Raw genomic sequence first — 16,423 nt, 5'->3', positions numbered from 1 at the left:
TTTTCTGATAAATTCTGTGCATTTTGGTACCTCATTTGTAGAGTTTGGTTGCGTATAAGTTGAGGTATCTATACAGTAGAAATAATATAGAAGATGGAATCATAATTTACTCTCTTGTATGGGGATCATGAAGGGGAATTGATGGATGAAATTAATAGCCGGGGGAGGGGAGCAACGTGTAGTCGCAAGAGGAGGATTTTGGGTGTGGGAGAATAGGTTTCTCAGTGCGTGTGAAAGCACTCGAGTGCCAAGCGAATGCGCTGGCTCCTCCAAGGAAGTCAACTCACCCACATGATCATGACGAGGAAGACTGCGTTCACGCACAGCAGGCCGATGACGGGGGCCTGGTGGATCCAGTCGAAGCTGTGCGGACTCATCCACGGGCAGTGAGGCATGAGGGAGTCAGCCGTCGAATACACGGAGGAAACCTGTTGATACAGAGAGAGATAGAAATGATTCATTGAGCCATGCCGTCTGTCAAGCACCGAATCCCCATCCCTTGTTTGTTAAACGTTCCACTTTGCCAGTTCTACGATTGCATTTGTATATTAAAGTCCTTTATACTTACCTCAAGTGATAACATTAATGTATCTCATAAATTTTCTGTGCTTCAGCAAATATGTTGTATGACTTAAATGCGGTTATGTAAATGCTCATTAGATTGACAGAGCTTTTACTCTCTTGAGAAATGGTCATAAATGGATGTCTATTTTTTATTATTTCAGTTACCATTATATTTAAACGACTAAGTGATTGCTCGATTTGAAAATTTATTATTTAAATCAAATTTAAAAAAACTCACCAATCAAATTATAAAGGTCAAATGCAGGTAAATGATCTCAACTGAGGAATATGTTACGTGAATAATTTAAAGAGAATGATGAATTAGGCGTTTGAATATGAATTATGCAATCCTGGTTTGAGCAGGTTTATTAATTAAAGACACGGAAGATTGCAGAAAGAAAAGTGTTTTGTCAAATATTTGGCAATCCACGATGAGAAAGCAATTGCAGTTAAAAACTCTACATGTAATGAAAGCAAAAACAGGAGACAAAGGAATAATAGAGTAAATAAATGAGCCATCAGACTTGGTCCGTAACCTTAAAATTGGTTGGAGGAAGCTCTTCGCTTGATTCTCCTATCAGCTAATTTTGTCACATTGACGTTCTTTCTCGCCAATTGCCTCGATCATATGCGTTAGGAGATATGATCCGTTATTCACTCAACCATTTAGGCATTTAGTCTCAAAATTATCCCGAACCACTAAAGTCACACTTTTTATAAGGATAGTGCATGCACAGCGCGACTCATGAGGCGCGTGGTGCTAGTAGACCTGGGAAAGCCCCTCAGGAATTTTGGTTTTTTAAGGTTTCTGTAGCGATTAGATGCACTATTAGTCTATTTTTCGGGTGTACATCTGCGTGCTTAATATTTAACTCGACGTTTCGTCAGTCTCTATCTTCAGTCACATCTTCAGTCTCCTGATGACGCTCCCAGCAGGAGGAACGAAACGTCGAGTTAAATATTATGCACGCAGACGTACACTCGAAAAATGGAATTAATAGTGCTCCTCAGGAGTTCTTACGAAAAAGTTGTGATACAGGGTTGTTGTGATACCAACATTTTGTCCTACTAATTCATCTATTTTACATGATCGAAGATCAATCATCACCTGCTCCATGTATTTCCTCGAAGGATAATAGCTGGAAGCATATTTCGGAAAGCTAATATGGGCGTTAATAAAAAATAATATTCAAAAGTCAAAAGAAATATGGGAGTATGATGTTCAACGGGCGGGGAAAGAAATATTGCAATGAAAGGTAGTTGCACTTTTCCGCAATAATTTTATAATAATTATCACAATAATAATACATAGTACCAGATGTACTAGTACCAGACTCTGTGGGCCGAAACGCGTCGTACGCATTAAATGATTGTGGAAAAGCGCGTATACCTTTCAGTTCAATATGTCGAACTTCCACTATATCACGCCTGAATCGGTTGAACTTATGAGGCAAGAAATATTTAGGTGTATTAAGTGGGATGAAATATGAGCCAAAGCTAGTCACAGGGCATAAAGAAAACTCTGACAACTAGTTGTTTAGCAGCAGAAAAGTCAGATACTGATAAAGAGGTTTGGGTGGGAGTATGGGTTGACAAAAAGTTTCCCTGGTACCTGAGCTAAGTGGAATATGATGGCGGGTAAAGATAAACACGGTTTTGTTGAAGATTAGGGTCACAGGGAGCAACGTTTGTGGGAAAAGAGCAGAAAGGGGGGGAAAATAACAGATGGGATTCTGTGGAGGTAGCCTCTTTAAGCCTTATACGCGGCAGTAAATGGCCCCTTACAAGGTTACTTGTCGGAGTACAGCAAGGGCTACTCCCTGGCATCAAAGGGCATGAATAATCAATGAGTTTCTCGCACGTTAGTGAGATCAAAGGAAATCTCCGCCATTCACCTTGGAAATAGTGGTCAGATTGTCTAATATCTGATGAGTGGGCGGATTTAGCGTCTTCCTGGTCTGAAACGCCCTGGTGTGATAATTATATCAATGGTCACACGGGGTTATGAGGTCTGCCATTTTTAATTTTGTGAGTTAAAATAGGTGAGAGCTAAAATGCATCTTTTAATGCGATTGGTGCCTACCGTATTGAGTTAATTTCAAAAGTTCAAAGGAGAAGCATATTGAATTAAGTCCAAATTAGGCTACCTTTTATGTGATTAAAGGGAATTAGTAAAATTAGAGCTTTCTGCTTTCTGGTACTTTTCAGAGCATAAATAGCTTAAGAGGATAAAGGATTCGTTTCATGAAAGAGATAAAAGACTTAATGTGTAATTAATAAAAATTATCTAATTGAACTCGTGGAAAAAGTAATTACTTTGCTATGGGTAGTGATAGTTGTAAAATAAGAGATATCACACTCCAGAAATCTGAAAAAAAAATCGTTGAAAAATGAAAACTTTTGTTGCGAGTGAACATTATTTTACATATTTTAAATAAAATATTGAATCTAGTATTCTACTGATGATGATGCGGGGATTTCATTAAAGTCATAGTATCCAAGCGAGTGTTTTACATGTAAACAGCCTGCCTCTCTTCCCCTTATCCGTAAAGTATATTCTTCTTTCTTAATTTAGCTCACTGACGATTTTTTATAACAGATTTCAATTTATACATCCCCATACTAATCGTTGTGCCCTGATATTGTTTACTGTCGTCTTCTCCTTCCCTCTACTGGATTATTTCCTCCCTTCGCAGACCATGCCTAGCAATACTTCCCATTTTCAAATCGTCTATTTCATAGCCAATCTTTTCCACCGGTTCTAATGTTTCTAACGCGTATTACTCGTCTTGGCTTCGTAAAAAGTGACATCCCGCTTTAAACACTTTTTAGTAACTTAATCTTCGGTGTGTAAATGTAATAAATCAATTTCTTTCATATGTATTACATACCAAGCACTTATTTTTCCTGTCAGTAGTTTAGAGCAACTTCTATTCACTCATTAAAGTATTAACTTTAAGTTATTAAAAAAATCCTCATCCGCTTTGTAAAAAAATCTTATTATCATATTACTTAAATATAGTCATTTATCTGTAGAAAGTAAATGCTTTATAAAGATAAATTATTTTATAAGGCGAAGGAATATAAAATATCATTCATTCATGATATTCCTTTCGGATCACAAAATCATTTATCTTTAAACGACTATTATTTATATGAAATAATCTATATAAAATTAATCTACATAAAACAATTTGTCTCTATAGAGGTTTTAATGTCACATAGCTACATTCATGGACACGATGGTTAATTTAGGCCTGGCAGTTTGCGCCACTTTATGTTAACCCGAAACCGTGAATCGTTGAGAGAATTGCCAGTGCTTACAAATATTTACAGGCACGTTTATACAGGTACTTAGGCATTCTTAAAAGTAATACTTCGTTTTGCGGCAAAAATGTAGGAATCATGCTTGTCTCATAGAAACGATGTACATTTTTGGTGTAGAAAGTGTGGCTACGCCCTAATATATTCAGCAGTAATTGCATTAAAATAATTTCCAATTTGAGAGTTCATTATCTAATGCAGGGGTTCCCAAACTGGGGTGCGCGGGCGTGGAGAAATTCCAGGGGGGGCGTGACACCCAAATGAAATAAATAAAAAAATTACAAAAAATATTTCCTCATATCTTTGAAATAAAGTCTTTCTAAGTTTTCATAATTGTTTTTGTAAAGTTTCAATAAAGTTGTAAACTTTATCAAAGAAGGTTACAGGTAATTATATTCGTTTTTCATGTAATACTTGTTTTAATTTTCATCATACGTACAATTATTGAATCTTTCCATTCTGCGTTACCGCATTCAACAGTGAACAAAAAAATCTACCTACTCACCGTATCAAGTAGGCACATACTTGTACGAGTACAAGAACTTGTACCAGTAGGAGTTGGTATGTATGGCACCGTGGAAATAGGGTATTGCAAAATGGAAATCTGATAAGTGTAGTGGGGGGGGGGGGATAAGTGTAGGTGGGGGTGGGGGGGCGTGGTACAAAAAAGTTTGGGAACCCCTGGTCTAATGAGTACCAACGTTTTTTATCTCAAAAATATGCATTGACCGACTGCCGTGCTGGGAATGAGGCTTTAATGGTGACAGATATTGAACTGAAGTTATTTTTAGCATTACCAAAGTACACATTTACCCCATGAATGTCGCTCTGTTGTTCACTAACGTATGCTTTTATGATGAGAACTAATCTCTCCTTAAAATCCTATTAGTGACAATACCCATAATGTTACGTAATGAATGTTTTTATTGACTTCCATTCCAATTTTCTGCTTGCGTTGGAAGCTGTATAATTAGCGCTATAATCGTTTGTGATGTGTTCAAAATTAAGTCAATTAGTTAATTCCAGCTCTCTGCCACTTATTATTAACTGCGGGGAGATTTCATGTTAAGTGAATTTCCGTCGGAAAGTCATTCATAATACAGAGTGAAGGGAATCCGAATGTAAATCCTATTTTTTTAAAATTTGGCCTGTTATAATTTTTCAATTTCTATTCTTGGCCTTATATATGGATCTAGCGGAGTTATGCGCTGCGATTATTTATAATGTTATTAAAAATTTGAAATTAGCTTTTACTTTGCTATGTCAAGTACATTTACCTAATTACACTTTTACAATTACAAATTAAAACAAAAATTCGCCGTGTGCGCTCTAGGGTGCATATTAAAAAAAAATAGCCTCCCGACAATTTTCACGATCTACTTGCTCAAATTTTGACAACTAAAGCTGAGAAAGTGGTGAAAAACGGAAGAGAGATACAGCTAATCCAGGTAAATCCGAAATCCCCCGAAACTGCGCGGAAATGTTCAACTAGAGAGTGTTATCTGTCGAATTTATGTCCAAGGCATTCGATGTCTTCTTTGTCTTCTACATCCAACTCCGTGTGTTTTGTATTCTGTATTTCGCATTATAAGTTTAGCCGTGGTCCCCTTTGCATCTTTCGCATAAACGATGCATCCCTTCTGCTTGACGGTCTTCTTCCGCGACATATTGTTTGCTAAGCACTCATGAAATCATCGTGAACCTTGCAGGGTGCATATAGTAGACCTCTCCTGTATCTCGAGTTAAAAAAATATCAGTATTTTCTCAGATTTAAAATTATTATAATTGAGGTACAGTCAAATGTAGACAGAAATCTACTGTGTGTCCATGATTTCAAATATAGACAACAAATGGTAATCTATACACTTTAATATATAACTTCACTCCCGACCATGGTTTCGATACTACATCATTTTCAAGGTGTCGAAACCATGATTGGTTGGTATTGTACTTATATATTAAAGTGTAAAAATTACCATTTGTTGTCTATATTTAAATCACCGTATTTCCACCACTTCAAGCCTGAAACGATTTCATGCTCTCTCTATTTGTCCCAGGAATTTCAAAATGAAAAATTAAGTTTTGCATGAGTAACTATTGGCACAAAAGACAATTTAAAGATGACGAAGTAAGATTTTTATGAGTTATTCGTCGCGAAAAAAGACAAAACTCCATAGGTCGAGAGGAATTGATACGTTCTCTTAAGAGCAGGCCTAAGCTAACGAAATTTTCACATATACTTGTTGCTTGAAATTTCACTAATAGGGTGTATTGTATATTTTTGTATTTTAAACTTTTATTTACCGTTTTAAATATGTTTGCATCGACGCTAACGAGGGGTTAGGTAGAAGAGGGGACTATTTAGTTATCAACCTCACCCGAATAAAGGCATCTATTATTATTATTATACGATGTCGCTGGTTTTCTCTCATCCGTATCATCCTAACCATTCTCTAAATTACCCATCAAGTGCATTCATTCATTGGATCTCTCCTTTAAATCCAAAACAAGCCAAGATTTATTTTACGGATTGTTCAGCCAGGCAATCATATTTATAGTACCATTGCCTTGTCTATTTTACTTAGGTTGCCAGTAAGTTCTGACATTTGCATATCAGGCTATAAGGTTGCGGCCGCATATGTGTTTGTTGATCCAAAAGTTTCGCTAGATCTCTTGTTGGGCTCTTACTGTTGCTTCAAATAATAAGGACGGTGCCTCAGCCTTAAAGCCTGAGATGTTATCCCAAAAATGCTGAGGGAAACCTGAGATAAAACAATACTGACCCATAGCCCTATCATCTTTTTCTATTTCCAGTGCACGAAGATCTGTTAGAGGAATGCATCAAAGGTAATGACACCATTGGAACATGGACGCAGAAAACGAAGAGAGAAAGAAGACTTGTTTGAAGATGTAGTAGACAGGCGTGAGAAGTGAATTTCATATTTAGTGATCGTGTCTCGCGTGTGAAGTTTTTCTCTTTCCTGTGCTTGTGTTTCCGTGTGCATGAGTTATGTTTTAGTGGAAGCGTTTGTGTGTATTTGTGCCTTTGAAGAAGTGAGGGGATGATGGGAGAAGAGATGAAGAGGATGATGAAGTATCTTCGAGGGCATGTGACGCAGAGGGTCCTAATTCCATCCTTTGGCAATGCAATTTCAGGGCATTCATGGAAAAGGTGAGAAAACATATTTTTTCGTAATTACTACCGTGAAATCGGACGTAATTTATTAACGAAAAAAATATTACGTGAATCTTGCGTAACAATTAATTTCGTAAAGAAATCCTCGTTAACTATGTCAGTTTTTTGACTTAAAAAACCATATTTCCCAATCGGAAAATTTTAAAGAAGTTTGTGGTAAATGTTCTTGCCATTGCTGTTTTTTTAAATCGGGGGTATCATACTCGTGATATAATGTACTTCATCCTTGAAAACGTAGTCTTTAATATATTTGTGTATTTTATTTTCATGGACTCGCTTAATATAAATATCTCTCTCTTGTTTTCCCAGTCGACGTTATTGTTTCAGGCAAAAGGAATAGAGTAGAAGTTTAGTGCTCGCAGCCACAGCTTTATGTATCAATTTCGCCAGTAGAGTATTTTTTATTGCTTGCTTCTATTTTTTCAATTTCACTAGATTGATTCACGTGATGTAGATTAGTCTAATAGGCTAGTGGTATTGATCAGGACTGAGCCCTTCCGCGTATATTCAAAACAGGGTTTAAATAATATTCCCTTGAAATGTGCCTCAAGTTACATATGGAACTCTGGTTGTCGACTAGTGAAAGTTATTTTCGTTTGCCTACTTATAGCCCGTTCAAAATAGACATTGACCCTTGCATAAATTGCCAACAACCTGAAAATTCTCATGAACCTCAAGGATACCTCTCTCATGAAATCCTGAAAAGTCCCCATCGATCCCGTGTGTGCAAAAAATTTTATTCAAGGTCAAATGTCACAAAAATGAGTTTTTTGCATTTTTTGGCCAAACGGTTAGTTTTATGATAAAAATTGCTCAGATCAAAATTGTAGATCAGAAAACTATCTATAAAATTGTTATTTCTATTTTTTCTCTTAGATTTACCGTTTCTGAGAAAAAGCCTTTCGAATGTAGGCTGGAGCTGTACTCTCCGTAATATGTTTGACTATATTGTTGCGTTCTCCGAACATTATTGGAACATTATTCATTATTATTTAAAAGGTTTTTTACTATTATTATATTACATAAAACTAACCGTTTGGCCAAAAAATGCAAAAAACTCATTTTTGTGACCTTTGACCTTGAATATAATTTTTTGCACACACGGGATCGATGGGGACTTTTCAGGATTTCATGAGAGTGGTATCTTTGAGGTTCATGAGAATTTTCAGCTTGTTGGCAATTTATGCAAGGGTACCCCTATTTTTTGGGCTAATTTGACCGGGCTATTAATTGATAGACAACCTTAATGGAAACTAGTATAGGTGTATTTAAAGTATAAATGTTGAGTTAAAAATATTCATTTATTGAAATTAACCATTTCTTCCTCCTTGATATTAAAGATCATCTCAAAGCCTTGAAATGAATTGGCGAACTTGGTATCCTAATGGATAGAGCGCTTGACTGCTCTTAAAAAGGCATGGAGTTGAAAGCCTGGGGCTTTTGGATCCCCTTTAACAAAAATCCTCGAAGTCAGAGAAATTGGTACCCCTTACATGAATGTGGGAAGACCACACGCCTTAGTCCGAGGACTCTGGAGTAATCTCTACCCTCCTAATTAGTCTAAACAACCAAAGGGTCAAGTACCGAAATTGTGTTATCGGTATGCTTCTTTTCAACTTAATGTAGCACGTTGTCATTTAATCCAGCTAATCCCTATGCTTGCGCTAATCTTTTTCTTTGTTAATTTTTGAATGAATGACTCTGTTTTCCTTTACTTCAGGTTTGGGCATCGCTGGAAGTCCGACGATAACAGACCGCAGCGAAGGTAGGGATCGTCGCAAGTGTGTGTCCGAATTAAATTAAAAATTAAAGTCTAACGCTTTTGGTGGAATAGCATATGTTCTTTGGTACATCTTACACTGATCCCGGTGTTGGACGTACCCTTTAAAGCCGATAAGTCGTTAATAGAATATGAATATCTTGTAAATAAGTCAACAATGCCGCGTCAAAAATTACCTTCAAGCCATCATGGGTTAAAACTTCTCGTTTACTATTCCTTGAGGCCATTGTGTGTGGAACAGTAATCTAGGTAAATGGACTTCATGGGCAGCAGGAATAGGGGTGTCAAGATGACCGTAACCATCCCCTTCGACGGCTCCCTCCTGACGTTCCCCAGATAATTTGATTCATTCATGTATGATGGTCAATGTGAAAACAAGAATGGAAGTGAAGAAAGAGATAAGTGAAAGTTGTGATGAAGAATTGGTTGAGCGGATGACTATAGATCGTTGGAGATTGAGCATATATGAAGCGTATTTGACTGGAGTAGTTTGTTTGGAATGAAGCTCCAAGCATGGGAGATAGCATAATCGGTCCATTTATTCTCTCATAATGAGGTTGATTTACTTGGAAGTAAATGAAACGGATCATGGAAGGGTACTTTTTACGTAACATTCAATTGTTATGACCCCTTTCCAATTATTCAAATGCCGGGTGGCCTAAGAATCTTGGCGGTTTTTATTGGGAAACCACTGGAAGAAATATGAAAATGTGACTACCAAAAACATAGCGGAAAACTCATCGAGTAAGTGAATATTTTCGCGCAAGTTGCTATTAAAGTAATTGCGGATGGTAAATGTGTGGTGTGACAATGAAGAAGAGAGTGTATCGACAAAAAAATCCCATCTCAACTATTCAGGTGCAGGGCAATGGCTAATGATACGGTTTTGTTGACTTTTTCGGGATTCCGCGTAATTTTCAAATACTTTTTTTTTGTAAATACTCAAATTTTCTGTCACAATCAATTTGGTGGGTTAGAATTGTCGGATACACTCTTGCTTATCTCCCTCCACTTTTTGCATGTCGTATATTCCATTGTTTTTTTCTTTCCTACCTTTTCAGGTCCACGATAAGCCATTACTCTTCTTCTACATATTTTTTTATCTTCGTGATAATGTTTATTCATTGAAATTCCATTTAAGGGGGTAGGAAGACGCAGAGTTGAACTAACTTTGCGTTATAATCCGTATCGATTCGGAAAATAAAGTTAGAGGGTAGGAACTTACTTGAGTACATACCCGTATTGGATGTATGATAATTTTTATTGGACCAGTTTCATTTGAATTTATTTTCATCATTTTATATATCTTTTGTTTGGCTGTTTTTCTAGTATGTGATGCTACTAATATTTGCCACTATAGTGAGCATTGCTGCCCTTTGATGAGATACATTTCAGGAGAGGTATGCTGGAAGATTTTAGGCGACCTTGGTAACCTTCCTGTGACTGAAAGAATAATGATAATGTGAAAAGCCTTCATGGATTTATGGTAAATATTCCTTTAAATAACTAATATATTCTAAATTTAGGCATTGGAAGAACTAAAAATCCTACTAATGAAATAACCTTACTGAAGAGGATGAGTAATTTTTAAGTAAAGTTTTAGGTTAAATACGTAAGCTATAATTATACTCTAAGCAGAATTTGTGTATTCACTGTGGAGATATGATCTGCAGTGTAATCTTAGCCCTACTCTGCGGCCTTGCTTGTGGGATTAAAAAAATATTATTTCGTGATGTATGAGGTAGGCCAATTAGTTAATCAAATTCACCACGGCACGGGCGTGGGAAGTAAGTGAAAATATGGCTCTATCTTTCAGGCTCACTGTCTAAATTTTGATTTAAGGCTGCCTTTATTCATAGACTATTTGTTGTCGGAGTGGACTGGGTACCTAACGCTGCGGATAAGGTGAATGTCAGAGGGCATTGGTGTAGAATGGTGCAAGTCGGCTTAGAGTCCAGCTGAATGCAGAAATTTCCACTAATTTTTTTTTCTTCTATAGATGCGTGAGCATTGATGGTTTCTCTCGGCGCCAACACATTTTTTCCACATTTTATTAATATTTGCTGCCTTCTTGAATAGTGCATGAACTGTTATAAGTTGTATTCTCCCATTTTAAACAATTACCAAGGCAACGTAGGTGAAGTTGCCTGGTGTTTTTAATTTAATAACTAATTTAAAAGCTAATAAGAATAAAAACGTCACCACGTTATATGTAATAATTTAAGAATTCAACCTGTCAGTATTAGCATATTTTTGGCCTTAGCCGAAGGACCATCAATATCTTCCTTTGGCGTAATGCCAGTTAATGGCTTATATCCTAACTACAACGCGCTTCATTCTCAGGACGACATGATTTCACGTTGAAGGTGAATACTTGAATGTTTCTTCCTTCTTGTGTTTGTAATTACAGTTTCTAATTAAGATGGAATTGATTACATGAGTAATACTTGCCTACACGTCAGTATTTTCTTGTGTAGGCAGCACGTGATATTATGTTACGAGTATCATATCCACTTGGTGTGGCGTCTTGGCCGTCGAAACTCATCGTGAAACCCACATGTCGTCTATAGAGCTCAACTTTGGATGGTACGGCCTCTTGAAAGAACCTTCCTAGGGTTATGTACGAGTGAGCTTTCGTAACGATACGAAGTCGTTTTGAGATTTATTGGGTCCAGCGAGGAAACCTTCCGGGACCTCTTGGTCGTTACAATCCAGTCTTGAGTTACCCCTAATATGGTTTAACTAGCCGTGCATGCTTGGCAAATGGGCCTGCAGCATTAGTGTAATGGTCCCAGACTCATTCTTGGGGTTATCTATTGAGTCACTGCTTCCGGGATATGAAGGTTCTCAGCGACATATGGTAAAGTTAAAGTTTTAAAAATTCGAACGTACCGTATCTCTGCTAATTTTTCGGCTTTACTGAGTAGAATTTCGTGAGGTAAAATGTGGAAAAAGTCACATGACAAATTTTCTCTCATATCGTGATATGAAGGCGCAGAAAAAATGCCATTCAATGTATTTTAATTGGCTGTAAATATTGCTGAAAACTGTCATGCTTTAAAGCATAGACTAGAACGTTGATCCCATCTAACATATTTACTTCTTCATCAATGGCTAAAAAAAAACATATAATACGTGAAAATTATGATACTGCATCTGACTAGTAGTAAGTAGCCATTACTGAAACTAATAAAAATACAGACTAAATGTGAGGTAAACTAATATGTTATTAAGATAGGGTGAAAGTTATCTGTGCTTAAGGTATTGCTGATTTATATCAAATTGGACATTAAACCAGCCTTGCGTTACAATATAAGAATATCTCTTCGTTATTCAGTTATCTCGACTGTGGATGTAAGTGATATCCAATCAAATTTTATTAAAAACCAAAATTAGTGATTCCCTTTGTCTTTGCGTCAAGTGCATGGCGCCTACTTTTTTCTCTGGGGGCACTCCGTTAAACAGATTTTATTTTACTCTTAATTATCTGTGGAAATAATCCAGCCTCTGAGAAAGTTGTAGTTGTTTTTTTCGAGACGAGACGTTCCGATACCATGAGTGACATGCTGTTTCATATCCGAGCCCATAATTGTGTTGTTGCACAGTCCTGCTTGGCATAGTTAATGTGCGTGAAAACGCTCGGACTTGTTTGCATAAACAGTCAATTTGGAGTGATAGGTGCATACATTTCAAAGGGGCTTCCTCATCACTGCCTCATGCGGTGTTTTCGCTGCTCAAACATCCAATTTTGCGAGCTGCGTGCGAGATAATTACCTTTGTTACTCATGCGTATAGCATTTCGGAATGTTTAAATGACACACATGTATCATTTTTGATCGTGACCAAATCCAGTTATTAGTAAGTTTCATGGGATGAAAATATCGATTTTAAAGCATTTTCCTGGCATAAGTGTTTTTTTTCGTTGTATTATAGGGTTTAAACTAAATTTTGAAAGTTCCAAACTAAAATTTTAAAAGGAACCGACTTAGTTTTTGGTGGTTACGCACGCATTTTCGTGGTTGTAAATAATTTATTGAAATTTTATTCCACATAGTACAATCGCGCGAGAGAGTTATCCGTCATCAAGAGCGTATGAAAAGGAAGGGGAGGGAAAATTAGAGGGTCCGACAGTGTCGGAACAGCCCCTTCTGAAATGGGGATAATAGAGAAAAAATGAGCTGTCTTGATCTAAACAATAAATATAATTCAATAAATAATACGCATGGGTATGGATGCGGCATGTCGCGATTGTACTTCCTTTATATTATTGATCATCACCAGTCAACAATCCTAAGATTGGTTTGACGTAGCTCTCCACTCAATTCTCTTATTACTAAATCTTTTCACACCTACGTATTTCTTCTCTTTCACATCCGCCTTTACCTGTTCCATACATATCATTCGAGGTCTTCTAATTTCGTTCTTGCTATCTACTCATTCCTCGATGACTGCCTTCATCAGGCCATAATGTCTCATGATATGGCCTATAATGTTGTTTCGTCTTCAGTTTGTATTATTATTGCTCATTTCTTTATACAGAAAAAAGCAGTGAGATTCCCTTGCTTAAAATGGGTTTATCGAATTACACTGATCTTGCCTCCCTATTATTATTGATCAATAACCTCATCTTATTGCTAAGCATGACACGCGTGAGATAGTGTGATGTATCTCCCAAGGGCCGAAATCACCAAACTAAATACGATAAATATTTCCATAGTCTCCTAACAGGCGCGGTCGCCTACCGTCAGCGAGGTTACGCTCCGTATTTGGGCCAAACCAATATATACAGCTCCTATTGGTTGTTCCCTCTAGGGCGAGTACAAGGGAAGGTGCGTCCTTCTTCCTTGCTCGAAATGAGGATCTATACACGCCACAGTAATTCATCATTCATACTTTAATGATACGATTGGATGTGGAATAACCGCATAATAGTAGTAATCACCTATATCATTGTTGTCATCACTTGCTATGTGTAAAGTACACCGTGAACATTGTGCCGTGGTTTTAGATCTCATCATCACTGGTCAACAATCCTAGGATTGGTTTGACGCAGCTCTCCACTCTATTCTCCTATCAGCTAATCTTTTCACACCTACGTATTTCTTCTCTTTCACATCTCTCTTTACTTGTTCCATATATTTTGTTCGACGTCTTCCTTTTCCATTCTTGCCCTCCACTTGTCCTTCGACGACTGTCTTCAATAGGCCACCATGTCTCAGGATGTGGCCTACAAGGTTGTTCCGTCTTCTTATTAAGGTTTTCATGAGGCTTTTCTTCTCTCCTACTCTTCTTAGGACTTCCTCGTTACTAACCCGGTCGATCCATCTGATCTTCATCATTCTTCTGTAGCACCACATTTCGAAGGCCTCTATCATTGCTTTCTCCGCTGCGGTCCTTGTCCATGCCTCACTTCCGTATAGGAGCATACTCCAGATGTAGGCTCTTATAAATTGTTTCTTTACTTCCATATTTAAGTTTCCCGCTGTAAGCAGGTCTCTCTTTTGGTGGAATGCTCTCTTCGCCTGGGCTATTCTGCTGATAATTTCTTTCTTACTTCTCCCGTCACTAGTTATCTAACTTCCCAAATAACAGAATTCATCCACCTCTATCAGTTTTTGCTTCCATATTTTAATGTTAGTCTTGACTTCTTCTCTTCTGCTGCATACTAAGATCTTGGTTTTCTTCGTGCTTATTTTCAGTTGATATCTACTCATTACCCTACCCATATTAACCAGAATATTTTTCAAATCCGTCTCTGTTTCTGCTATAACGGCTATGCCATCGGCAAATATTAGCATGCTAATTTTTTCTCCATGGATATTCACACCCAGTGCCTTTTCTTTGATTTCATTAATGGCTTTCTCAATGTAAACGTTGAAAATTACGGGTGACTATGTACAGCCTTGTCGCACTCCTTTCCTAATTCTTGATTCTTCACAGCTGGGCCCTGATTTTATCACCGCTACTTGGTTTTTGTATAAACTGTGGATGATTCTTCTGTCATTATATAGAACCCCAATTTCCTTTAGGATTCCAAGCATTGTGCTCCAACCCACGTTGTTAAATGCTTTCTCTAAGTCCACAAACGCAACGAACATTGACTTGTTCTTTTCCATTCTCTTCTCTATGAGCAGTCTTAGGGCCAATATTGCTTCTCTTGTGCCTTTGTTTTTTCTGAATCCAAATGGTCCTCATCCAAGTTCTCTTATGCTTTTCGTTCTATTCTTCTATAGATGATCCTTGTCAGTATTTTCGACGCATGTGTAGTAAGGCTTATGGCCCTAAAATCTTCGCACTTCTCCGCTCTTTTCGTCTTAGGAATAGGGATTATAATGTTCCTCTCGAAGTCCTTTGGTATCTCACCTGTCGAATACATTTTACTAATGATTTTGTATAGCTGGTTCAACGTCTTCTCTCCTGAATTTTTAATTAGTTCTGCAGGAATGTCATCAATGCCAGACGCTTTATTTATCCCGAGGTCTCTTACAGCCGCATCAAATTCCGATCTTAAAATTGGGGCTCCCATGTCATCGGCATCCACTTCCCTCTCGTTTTCGATAGCATTCGTTCTGAGGCTGCTTCCTTTGTATAGATCTTCCAGATATTCCTTCCATCTCTTCCCCTTTTCTTCGTTTTCAATCATCAGTTCTCCGTTTTTGTCCCTAAGGGTATTACATCTTACGCCCCTTTCCTTAAAGTGGTTCCTCACTATCCTATAAGCGGCCTCTACTTTTCCATGTTTAAGATTGTTTTCGACGTCTTCACAAATACTTTTCATCTACGTTTCTCTAGCCTTCCGCGCTTTACGACATATTTCATTCCTTATTCTCTTGTAACGATTCTGTCCTTCCTCTGTTTTCGCAGCCTTGTATTTGCTCCTTCTTCAATGAGATCTAATACTTCCTGCGTGATCCATGGTTTTTTCATAACGACTCTTCTTCTACCAAGAACTTCCTCAGCTGCCGCCTGCAGACCACTTCTAATGGTTTTCCAACTCTCTTCCATTGGTTTGTTGGTCGTATCCTCCCCTATTTTACTTTCTACAGCCTCTTTAAAAGTCAGTTGATTCTGAACCTCCCTCAATTTTTCAACCTGCCATATGTTTTTCACGGCTTTCTTCAACTTTTTAAATTTAAGGTGGCATTTCATCATAACTAAGTTATGGTCACTATCGATATCTGCACCTGGATAACTTATGCAGTCCTTCACCTGGTTCCTGAATCTTTGTTTCACTAGAATGTAGTCGATTTGGAATCTTCTACAGTCTCCTGGCATCTTCCACGTGTATCTTCTTCGCAGGGGATTTTTGAAAAAAGTGTTGGCAACCACTAGCCTGTGCTCCGTGCAGAATTCAAGTAGCCTTTCTCCTCTTTCATTTCGGTTATCTAACCCATATTTCCCAGTTATTATTCCGTCTTGACTTTCGCCGACGACGGCGTTCCAGTCACCTAAAATAATAAGATTTTCTTCTCCTCTTACCTGCTTGATAACTTCCGCTATATCTTGGTAGACATCTTGTGCTTCTTCATCTTCATAATCTGACGTAGGCATGTAAACCT

The 16,423-nt window shown here is 37.6% G+C and overlaps 1 protein-coding gene across 2 annotated transcripts in view; it reads right to left on the bottom strand.

Moving 5' to 3' along the window:
- The window catches only part of LOC124158979 (diuretic hormone receptor-like), a 532,792-nt gene that overhangs the window by 40,720 nt on the left and 475,649 nt on the right, over window positions 1-16,423 (bottom strand). For both annotated transcript variants that reach the window (XM_046534429.1, XM_046534430.1), the window contains exon 9: window positions 288-428. In XM_046534429.1, coding sequence (XP_046390385.1) covers window positions 288-428 — 141 coding nt within the window. The remainder of the gene's footprint in view (window positions 1-287; window positions 429-16,423) is intronic.

Source organism: Ischnura elegans, chromosome 5 (assembly GCF_921293095.1).
Source record: "Ischnura elegans chromosome 5, ioIscEleg1.1, whole genome shotgun sequence".
In the NCBI taxonomy this organism is placed as follows: Eukaryota; Metazoa; Arthropoda; class Insecta; order Odonata; family Coenagrionidae; genus Ischnura; species Ischnura elegans.
This window is presented reverse-complemented; position numbering and strand designations above follow the sequence as displayed.